This window comes from Nannospalax galili, unplaced genomic scaffold (genome assembly GCF_000622305.1).
Source record: "Nannospalax galili isolate Female #2095 unplaced genomic scaffold, S.galili_v1.0 scaffold114, whole genome shotgun sequence".
NCBI lineage: Eukaryota > Metazoa > Chordata > Mammalia > Rodentia > Spalacidae > Nannospalax > Nannospalax galili.
In genome coordinates, this window is record NW_008336930.1 from 3,330,601 (window position 1) to 3,342,307 (window position 11,707).

Consider the following 11,707-nt stretch of genomic DNA (forward strand, 5'->3'; position numbering starts at 1 on the left):
CCCCCGAGAAGTTTCCAGCGTTGGATTCCTGCGAAATGACGGCTCACCAGTGTTTGTGTTGTTTTTTTTTTCCTCCTTCTCTCTTCCCTCTCTTTTCCTCCTCCCCCGGTTCCCTACTCCTCCCAAGGCCAAAAAGACAAGCGAAACCTGCGGCAGACGAAGGCTTTTGGGATTGTAGTGTCTGCACCTTCAGGAACAGCGCCGAAGCCTTCAAATGTAGCATCTGCGATGTGAGGAAAGGCACCTCCACCAGGTACTGGAAGCTCGCGCTCACCTTTTGTTAAAAGACTTGTGTTTTTCCGCTCCGGGCAGAGGGGTGTGAGCCGGACTCCTTTGCTCACCCTCTTACCAACTTGTTGATAACGGCTTTTTTTTTTGCATTTGGGGGTGGGTGATGTGTCTTTTTCGAGTTGGATCCCCTGCCTCGTGCTCACTAAATGGTTTCTGGGAGGGAATTTTCCCAGGTTTTCGCCCTATTTCAGACAGACACTGGATATGTGTGACACTTGCATCCTTTGGCTTGTAGATTCTGGCTCCCAGAGAGGAAGCGGCGGTATCCCGTAGATTGTGTAGACCGGAGACCTTTTTATTTTCGCCATGTGCAGCATGGTTTTCATTTGTCTGCCCTGAGTTCTCCTTTCTGAGAAGTTTAATAATGGTGGGATGGTAGTACAGGAAGGCTGCGTTATGCTTTTTCTGTCTTGAGCTGATAAAGTTGGTAAAGATATGTCTTTTTCTTTTTTTTTTTTGCCCTTGAAGATAAATGTTGGGGATGTGGAAAAGTGCAGGTTGAAGGGAGGGTGCTGATGTTCGTTTTTGCAGGGTTGGTGATGGAGATGGGGAGGTAAGTGACTATTTTGAGGTTTCTATGTTAGGAAAATGTTAAACAGGTTTCATTTAGAGGTTGATTTAAACGGCTTGTGATCAGATGAGCTGAGCTGCTTTTAGAGTTAACGTTTGAATGCACTTGGCAAAATGTAAAGATTGATTTTTTTTTGTAGTCTGCTGGGTTTCTTTTTAACTTCTATTTGGAATTTACTGTTTTCAAGAGTTGATGTGTTTTTGCTGTCATTTAAAGAACAGTCGTGGGGGAGGTGATGAATGTGAGGCAAGTTCAGGATCCTTTAGGATCCAAAGTTGATTTGCCGGAAGTCATTTTGTCAGGTTCTTGGTTTTGAATTGGTGGCATCCCAGTGGATTGTGCAGTACTCTGTAGCCAGTGCATGTCCTTGGTGGGAATGTGTCCTGCTCAGGTTTTGTTGCTTTAGTTATACCTGGGATTAAATAGAGTCAGCTTTAAAAGGCATAACTGGAATAAATTGGCTCAGTTATTGGTACTATTGTTCTGTGAATTCCACTAACTCTTAAGGAATGAGACCTTTGATTCAAAACACCTAAGAACTAAAATATATTTCCCTGTAAGTAGACCTTAAAATAGGCTCTCACTATGCAGTATGCCAGTCTGGAACTACTGTCCTGCCTCAGCCTTCTGAGTGTGAGTGCTGGTGCAGGGATTGTAGACACATGCCACTTCAACTAGTGGGTTTTTTTTTTTTTTTAAGTGACTTCATGTTAATTTTTTGTATTATAGTAGATTTAATTAAATGAAAAACCCATCTGTGGGTTCATAGGGTTTGTTTTGCTGTCTAAAGCAGGGGATTCCATCAGACACCATGAAAGTTTAGAAATGTATTGCTACTTAAATCAATAATGATGGTATATTATTTATGAGTAATGCTTTTTACATGTAGAATCCCTCAGAGGCCAAACCTCTTTATTGTGGTTTTGCTTTGAGTGTTACTGTAGATGATGTTCAAGTAAATGACTAGGAAACTCCTAAAACTTTAGAACCTCACTGGTGAAGAGAAACTTCAGACAAATTCAGGTTTATGTCTCATTTATTGCTGGGAATAATTATCTTATATTGAAATGCTTTTCAATTTCTACGTGTATTAGAAAAACCTGACTGACTTTTTGGAAGCGCACAGAAGGTGTTGACTTTTAAAAGTTTTTCAGAACTTTAGATGACAGTGACAGTTTGATGTGTAAGAATCTGTCTATTCAGGAAAAGAATACTCAAGTAAGTACTGTCTTTCAGGGTCTTCATGTAATTGAGCCATTCAGTAGGAATTAAACACATTTCACAGGGCTAAGGCCCCTTAAAATATCAATTCCTGATACTCCTTCTTGGACAAGATTTATTTGATTTTGATTGTCTGTTTTAGATCTGTTCAGAAGTCGTCATTAATTGGAACGTAGGTAATATTTTTGGCTTTTCTCTTTCTAACTGGAGGAGTGAGTGTGGTGAGTGTTCACCTTGTCCTAGCCAGTGTATTCATCAGCTTGATTTTTCTGAAATGCTGACTACTGCAGCAATTTTCCTTAGGCCTTTTTCTTGTCAATTGTCTTGTACCTACAAGATTTCATAAGAATTTGACATTTTTCTCCCTTGCATAGTGTTAATCACGTGGCAGTACAAAACTTGATTTGTGGTTTACAATTTTGCAGTATTGGGGATTAAAGTCAGCTCCATAGGACAGATAGGTAAGTGCTCAGCCACTGAGCTTCAACCCCCAGCCTGGTGATTGGGTTTGGATGCTGGGTAAAAATGAAAATTGGGAATTTTGCAATGGTATGTTGACTGGCACACACTGGTTTATGGCTCTGAGCTACTGTAAACATCCTTAGCTAGTTGGCTGGCCAGTCGTTATTGTTGATTACTTTTGTCTTTATTGCCTCCGTCATCAGGCAGTCAGTTGAGGAAAACTGCTTTGAATGAGTGGTTGTCCAGTAGGATAGAGCTCTGCTTGCCCTTTGTGGACAGGGTTGATAGTGCTTAATTTGAGTAGGAAAATACTGCCAGTCATCCAAAGAGCATTTATGAAATTCGTAGGATGTTTATAGGTGGTGTGGCTTGGGAATCCATTAGTGGAAACCCCCTCCCCATTTCTCTTGGATAGGAAAGCTGACTTCAACAAAATCAGCTGTCATCTTTCACTATTATTGCCATGTATATCAGGCATTTTTAACTCTGCAGGTGGAATCCGGTAGGGACTTAATTACTCCTTGGAGTAGCAAAGAGCAGAGTGAAAGGATAGTCAGAAAAGCCCAAGGAAGGGAGCAGACACACAGTCTACTTGGATGGTCTCGGGGCAGAATAGATCTTTATAATTTTACAATTTTAAAAATATTTTATAATTTTTACTTTATATATATGAGTATCGCCTGCATGTATGTAAGTGTGCCTGTGTTGTACAATGCCTGCAGAGATCAAAGGACAGCATCAGATCCCCTGGGACTGGAGGTATGGATGGTTGTTAGCCACCATGTGGCTGCTGAGAATCGAACCAGGGTCCTCTGTTAAGAGTAGTCAGTGCTCTTTCTTAACTGCTGAACCATCTCTCCAGCCCCATAATTTTATAAAGTTGTCACCACATTCCAAGTTTTAGAACATTGCCATCCTGTCAGTTGATTTCCTTGTTTTCGTTCTTTGATATATTGCTAAGTTTTTAATGCTGGATCCTGGAGGAGTAGTGGACAACTGGAAAGGCTATGTTTGTGTGTGTGAGATGGCAGGTAGGCAGGGAAGAAACATAATCCCTTTCCTAGGTGGTAGCTTGAAGTAGTATTTCCTATCCTACTCTGCCGATGGCAATCAGCTTTTAAGAGAAGTAGGGGAAAAAAGGGAAACCTTACAAATGAACAAAATTTACAGAACTCTTCTTGCTGCTGAGTTTTTAAATGTTGGGCAGAGTAACTTCCTAGGCTTGGTGATAAACATACTATACTTTTGTGGTCTTCTTAGTTCTCTGAATACAGTATTTTAAAATAAAACTCACTGAACATTGCTGTATATTCTTGTCAATGATTATGTCTTTGCTAGTAATGGTACATTTTTTTTTCCCTGCAGCTCCTATTTAAATTGCACTTACTTGAGAAATTGGTAAATTCTTTGCATAAATTACTATAGATTTAGAACTTTTGTAATTTTCATCATCTCCAGGGGTAAAACATTTATTCATGTCTGCAAGTGTGTTTCACAGCACATACATGAAAGTCAGAGGACAACTTGTAAGAAGAGTAGGTTCTCTTGCCTTGTGGGCTGTAGGCTAGGGGGTAACCCTTCTTGTCTAGATTTTATCTGTGTTGAGTTGAAACAATGTTTTATTTACTCCTGGGTTATTTGTGTACTGCCTCCGAAAATGTTATTTTTAGAACTTTTGTGGAGAGGTACATGAAAGGAAATTATTTTAGATGTCTATTATAATCTCAGAGAAATAAATAGCTCTACAAAAGTTGGTAGAAGTCTTTCATGTATAAAATGTGCTCCTTCCTTGAATGACCCTCTGACATCTCAATCCCAAAGATGTGCTATAGAAGTTTTGTGGAAAAACCACAACATAGTTATCATCTTTACTAGAACCTTCTAAAGGGTATCTGACAATACTTTTCAGATAGCAAGATTCCCAGGCCTTTTACCCATGTTTCCTGAGAACCCACAACTGTGGTTTTGCACCTTGAGTCACATTGGTTTCATTGTAGTGTTTGTCTTTCATAAAAATACTCGGTAAAATATATCGAACAATTACCTTTGACTTACAAATCATCAAACCTTATCAACCCTTTCAACCTAAAAGCTGGTAGTTTTAAACATACTCTGACTAGGACTAGAGTAATAATTTATTTTGTATTTGCTGTTGCATTGGACTTAACGATTTATTGGTACTGACTTGATCTTATGTGTACTTGGTGACCTTAAAGTAAATTACCTGGGTAGTTGTGGTCATTTGACAAGTTTTTATTGAGCACACAACCATCTGAACTCTGTGCACATTGGTGTAAAGACAGACAAGGCTCCAGTGCTTGTGGAGTTTGAAATAACTCTGGAGAGGAAGAGAAAAGAAATGAGCAGAAAAATGGGATGTGAGCCCATGGCAGTTTCTCTGAAGAGTGATAATAAGGACCATAGAGTACTGAGGGCTGCTGTCTATGTCCACTGTGTTGCAGTATGCATTTGCCTTCTTAGGAAATGGTGACGTTGCTTGCTTTTGGAGCTAGGGGTTCTGTGGGCTTAGATGTGCCAGTTAGCTCATTTAGCTTGACGGTTTTTAGATTGCTGGGCTGCGGGACCCAGGGTACTCGGCTTTTCTTAGTTGCCCAGTATACTAAACTCAGGCCAGTTAACTGATGTACATATTATTATATATATTGATCATTGGGGGTGGGAGATTATGGATGGCTTTACTTCGGGAGCATTTATGTGGCAGATGTTCATTAGGTACTTAAGTCCTAAGAAATTTCGAAGTTTAGGGGATTTCAAGTGGCTGTAGTTCACCAAAATTACCTGAGCCCATTCTATTTCTTAGTACTTGAGTGAGTAGGCTCTGAGGTCTCCTTTAGGATTTGAGCTCTCTGGCCTGTTTTTCTCCTTTGCCCCCTCCCTCACCAGTACCTTCTATATGTTCCCTAACTGCTCTTTGCTTGTTTGTCCTTTTGGATTGAGCATACATACAGAGTAGTGCACCAATCTAAGTATAAAGGCCTTGATGAACTTCTGTCTACAATGTAACCGTTCCATATTCTTCCTGAGATGGTTTGGCGAGTATACCCAGAAGTCCTCTGTCCACTGCCCCTTGTTCCTGAACATCTGAGGTTAATATCCCTTCCCTTTCAGTTCTGTGTGAGAGGAGTCCTACATCTCCTTTTACTCACTGTTATGGTTGCAAGAGTCCTCTATGTTGTGCGCAGTTCTTGCTTATTTTACCAGTGCTCATATTTTTGTGAGCAACTCTCCACGTGAGAGGACCTCTTCACCTCAGAGCATAGCTACTTCAATAGCTGTCCCCAGGCAGCAGCTCTGAGTCCACTATCCGTTTATGTAAAAAGAATGAAAGGTATGTAAAACTTCCTAGAGGCCATTTAAAAAGAAAGAGGAGTTGATTCTGTATTGTTAGTCACTTTTTTGCTGTTTTGTTTGAGGCAGAATCTCACCCTGAAGCCTAGGCTGGCCTTGAACTGACAGTACTCTTGCCTCAGCATCCTCTTGCCTCAGCATCCCAGGTGCTAGGATCATTGGCATATGCTACCACACTAAGGCATTCAGTAAGTGAAATTCTTTCAGGGAACTTGTTGAAAAGATCAGAGCATCAAATGCTAACCAGTGAAGGAAAGTGCCCAGTGAGGTGAATGCCATGGTGGGCATGATATGAGGGTGCACATGATAGAGATGGTAAGTCCTTTGTAAAGCAGAGACAGTCTTTTCAAAGAAGATCAAAGAAGGTTTCACTATTTGGTATAAGATTTGTTGTGCAGACTGAGTCATAAACTCAGTATCCTCAGCCTCTTCATTGCTGGGATTCCAGGTCCATGTCTTTATACCATTTCTCTTACCCCTTTTTAACTCTTTAGGTGCTGAGGTTAGAACATAGGGCCTCATGGATGTTAGGCAAGTGCTTCACCATTTGAGCAGTATCCCAGCCAATGGGCTATACCTATTTCCTTAAAGGCTTTGCATTCCTAGATCATATTTACTCTACCCTCATGCTTGTGTACATAGGATACACCAACCCACCAGCTTCTCATTCTGTACAAATCACTCCCGGTCCTGCTTGAAACTTGTGTCTTGGTTCTCATTGCTTTTAGGATGAAACCTAAATCTTGAATTTTGTGATTTGTTTCTGTCTTGTCTTTGTGTAAAATTTCTAGAAACAGCTTGCCACTACCACCCCATCTGCCCTCTACACAGAGCATGTGTTTTTATATATACCGAACAGTTTGGTGTTCTGAGTGTGGAGTGTAATGTCTCACCTCCATTCTTTCACATGTATCTTTTGTTTTCTTTTTAAGCACTTACCCATTTTGTGTCCTAGCTGAAATTCATTTGTCCTTTCAGATGTCACAGGAAGCATTTTTGCACCCCTCCAATCATGCATATACCTCCGTCATACTACGGTATATTTTAATTTGATTGCCAATCTGCCTCTATTGTCACCTTTTGGGGTAGTTTTTGTAGTTTTTCCTGTGTTTATTACAGCTTGGCATTTGGTAGGGATTCATGGATATCTATGGTGTAGAATAATGCACTGCTAGGGATCAAAAACCATTGTATGATGCATACTAGAGCAACATCTCCAGCAGGTTTTGAGTTCTAATAAATGTTCTTTCATATATAACAGCTTTACTCATGGGTATGTGATGTTATGTGGTTGGGTCAAAGTTGTCTTCCTGAAGTGTACTCCCAAGAGTTGTATTCCTATTTTTCTGGTTTTGTTTTCTAAACAGGTACTGGAACTTAAACATAAGACTGAAAAGCCTTGGAGGCAGTAAGCAGTGCGTTTAAAGTAGCTCCTGGAATGCTTTTTGAGCTGTTGTGCTTTGGCATACTTAACTTAAATATCATCAGCTGTCACAAGTTATTATCTTACTAGCCCAGGTGGTGATTTCTACCTTAATAGGCCAGGTGGTGATTTCAGCAGTCAGAAGTTATATTGGAAAGTCTGGAAGTAAAGCAAGGTATGGACTGTGTGATATAGAGCCAGGTTTGAGGAGACAAATCACTTCTTTGTAAACTGACATCTCGGGCAGCTTACAGCTGCTTACTGTAGTTGTTTTGAAGGATTCTGTTTTCCATCCTGCCATTTTAGCAATTTACCTTCTGCAATTGGTGGTTTTACCTTTGTACTCTGTGTTCACTACTATTCTGTTGAGTTGCTTGAGCTTGGTTAAGTCTTGACTTGTTTGTTTATTTAGCTGTATATTCTTGTGTATACAGTAATTGATACTGTAGTGGCAACATGGACCCATTAAAGGCAATGCAGATAGGCTGTAGTGCAGCTCAGATGTCTTGGACAGTTGGAATCACAAGGTTAAACAGGTGAAATTTCTAAACAGAGTTAGAGACTAGAAAAGTCTCTTTGTCTTGTGTTTGGACAAAGAACCTGGTGGAAAGAATGTGTTTTAAAAACCCATCTGAGTCAAAATTTACATGTTTCTCTCTACTTTTAAGGCACTCTTAACAGTTTAGATGTGAAATGTGACAGGATGAGAGGTTTGAAAGGATGAGAGATTAGGGGTGCTTTTATGACAGTGCATGGTGGCTAGTCAGAGAAAACAAACATGGTACTGCTTTCTAAGAACAACTCATGTCACACATCACAAGTACCAAATAGTCAGTGTTGCAAGAAGCTGAAATCTGGGGCTGGAGAGGTTGCCTGGGGGTTAAGAACACTTTTCTTCTAGAGGACCTGGATTTGATTCCCAGAACCCACATGGATGGGCTCTCTGTCACCTTCTTCCAGCCTCCCTGGGCACTACACACATAACAGTATACATAGAGGCAAGCAAAACACTTAATAAATTACTGGGAAAAAAAAAAAGTCAAACTCTTAACTGAAGCTACTGTAAGCCAAAAAACCCCCCAAAACTGTTTGATGTTCCACAACCTATACCAGGAGAATAGCATTTAGTCTTAGGGGATCTAAGGACTGACTGAAAGAATCAGATTTTTTGTCACTTGCCCAATTCCTGGTCATTGCTGCCTATGTGACTGGCTAAATTTAACTCGTTTTCAGGGCCTGTTACTTGGTGGAGAGATGGCTTAGTGGTTAAGAACACTGGCTGCTCTTGCAGAGGACCCAGGTTCTCAGCACCCACATGGCAGCTAAGAACTATTCATAACTATGGTTCTAGGACATCTGGTGCCCTGTTTTGGTCTCAGCGCATTGCATGCATAGATAGATATACCTACATATATGCAGGCAAACACACAAGATAAAAATACTTTTTTTTTTTTGTCTTTTTGAGACAGGTCTCCCTGTAGCTCCAGCTGTCCTGGAACTACTCACTATGTAGGCCAGGCTGGCCTTGAACTCACAGAGATCCACCTGAGGTGTGCGCCGCCACGCCCGGCTTAAAAAAAAAAAATTACACGTTTTAAATGAGTGTCGTGGTTTACCTGGGTTACTTCTCATGCTCAGCTTGAATTTTGAACTCTGTAGAGACAGAAACTGTATGTAGGTACTGTAGTATTAGTAATTGGTGAGTTAAGTTTTCATTGAGTAAAGAATGTGAAGACTGATAAACTATAAAACATTGATTCCTTGTCTCTTAGTTGTGAAGGTGATGCATATTATAGGAATTTTAGGGACCAAACAAAAGCCAATACCATTCTCAGTGTTACCAACAAAAAATTTTTTTGAGTAATTTATTTATTGGACCACAAACAGTTGAGTAGTTTCCCAGGTGCTGTTTTAATATGTGGTTTCATTTACATTCCAAAATGAGGTAGATTCCATGTGGGAATGGGAAAACGAGGCTCTGGCATGAAAGATTTCAATGCTGTGTGCTGTGGTTCACTTTTGATTTTTTTTTTTAATTAAAACTTTTATTTTATGTGTATGAGTGTTTTGCCTGAATGTATGTAAGTGCACCATGTGCATGCAGTGCCCTCAGAGGCCAGAAGGTGGGGTTGGATCCCCTAGAACTGGCCGGTACGGACAGTTGTTAGCTGTCATGTGGGTGTCCTGTGGGTGCTGGGAATCAAACCAGGTCGTCTGGAAGAACTGCAAGGGTTCTTAACTGCTGAGCCATCTCTTCAGCCCCCACTTTGAATTAAAGGGAGACATTTCATGGGCATTCTGTGTTTCAGAATTTATTTGTAGAGAGTAAAGCAAAAATCCCGCTTCATTGTGGATTATTTACATTTTAGAAGAACCAAAATGCTGAGTTAGTATCAGTGATACCTTGCCTAAGTCCTCCATTAAAGATGGGTTTTGTAAACAAGGGAACTCTGATCTTGTTAAGTTTGTATAGGTAGTTGTTGGTTCTCAGACCTTAGGATATGGGATCACTTGAAGGCCTGTCAGACACTTTGCTGGGTCTTAGCTCCAGGGTTCTTGATGAAGCAATTGTACAGTATGACTGACCTGAGACTTTGCATCTCTAGGACGTTTTCAGTGTTTGTGTTACTGGTTTGGGTAACACACTTTGGAGCTAATGATTTACATCGGGACTTCTTAAGCTTCTTGTGATCCAGGACATAGGGATGTAAAATAGGTAGACAAACCAAATAGCTACTGATAATAAAGCACAGATTTATTTTAAAACAACCCTTTGGTATACCTATAATTTTACCATTTACTAAAGACAAAGCAAATTTGCATACTAACAAGATGACTATTTTTAAAATATTTATTTTTATTTTATGTGTATGAGTGTATTGCCTGCATGTGTGAGAGTGCACCCGTGTCAACACGTGCAATGCGGCAGAGATCAGAAGAGAGCTTCAGATTCCCCTGGAACTGGAGTTAAGGACGACACGTGCAATGCTGCAGAGATCAGAAGAGAGCTTCAGATTCCCCTGGAACTGGAGTTAAGGACGGTTCATACCCACCATGTGGGTGCTGGGACTCGAACCTGGGTCCTCTGCAAGAGCAGTCAGTGCTCTTAACCGCTGAGCCATCTCTCCAACCCCGACTATTTATTTTTATATAAAGAACTAAATCTTGGCTGAATTTTTGATATGCAAAACAACTTCAGTGTGTTTCAGTTTGATAATTTTGATTTTTATAATCGATGCTGAGTATGTTACTTCATATAAGTGCATAATATAAAATGGCAGAAGTACATTTAGGGCCATTTCAGAAATTCAGTAATTAAAAAAAACTCAAGTTGTCAGACTTGATAGCAGGTACTTTGCACCCCCTGAACCATCTTACTACCATCTTACTGCCCCTTAAAGATTTTGTGTGTAGGTATCTGGGTATGTACATGTGTAGAGGCCAGAAGAGAGTGGGAAGCCAGCAAGACCTAGTCATCTTCTCTCTGCTTCCCTCAGAGCTGGGGTTACAGATATTTGTAGGTACTCCTGGCTTGTTAATGTGGATGCTAGGATCTAAATTCTGGTCCTCATGATTGTAGAATAGGTACTCCTTTTCAGCCCAATACCATCCATACTTAAGCCTTTCAAGTGTTGATGGACATTTAGGATGGGTATTGTGAATAGTGCATGAATGTGTAAGTATCTCCATGATGTGTTGACTTTAGAGTCCTTTGGGTATATATCCAAGAGAGGTATAGCTGGGTCATACGGTAATTTTCTTTTCAGGTTTTTGAGGAACTGCCATACTGATTTCCATAGTGACTGTACAAGTTCACATTCTCACTCTGCAGTGAATGTGTGTTCCTCTTTTATCCTCACCAGCATTTTTTTCAGCTCTTTTAAAATTCATTTTTTATGTATATAAGTGTTTTGCCTGCATGTATTTAAGTACACCATGTGTGTGCAGTGCCCGGAGAGGCCAGAAGAGGGTGTTGGAGCCCCTAGAATTGTGGTTACAGATAGTTGTTAGCTGCCCTGTAGTGATTGTGAACCAAACCCCAGTCCTCTAAAAGTGCAGCCATCTATCCAGCCCCTTCATTTTCATTTTATTTATTTATTCATTCATTTTTTATGTATATGAATGTTTTGTGTGCATGTATGTAAGCCCATCCATGTCATGCAGTGCCTTCGGAGGATAGAAAAGGGCGCTGGATCCCTTGGAACTGGAGTTACGGACAGTTGTTAGCTGCCATGTGGGTGCTGGGATTCAAACCCAGGTCTCCTACACGAACAGCCAGTACTCTAAACAGTTAAACCATCTCTCTAGTCCCTCATTTATAGTTCTTAAGAGTTGTTTGCCTGTTCATTAGCTCGTTATCGATTGATTTG

The 11,707-nt window shown here is 40.4% G+C and overlaps 1 protein-coding gene across 1 annotated transcript in view; it reads left to right on the top strand.

Moving 5' to 3' along the window:
* Rybp (RING1 and YY1 binding protein) overlaps positions 1-11,707 on the top strand; it is a 59,752-nt gene that overhangs the window by 631 nt on the left and 47,414 nt on the right. The window contains exon 2 of the mRNA XM_008831589.2: positions 128-253. Coding sequence (XP_008829811.1) covers positions 128-253 — 126 coding nt within the window. The remainder of the gene's footprint in view (positions 1-127; positions 254-11,707) is intronic.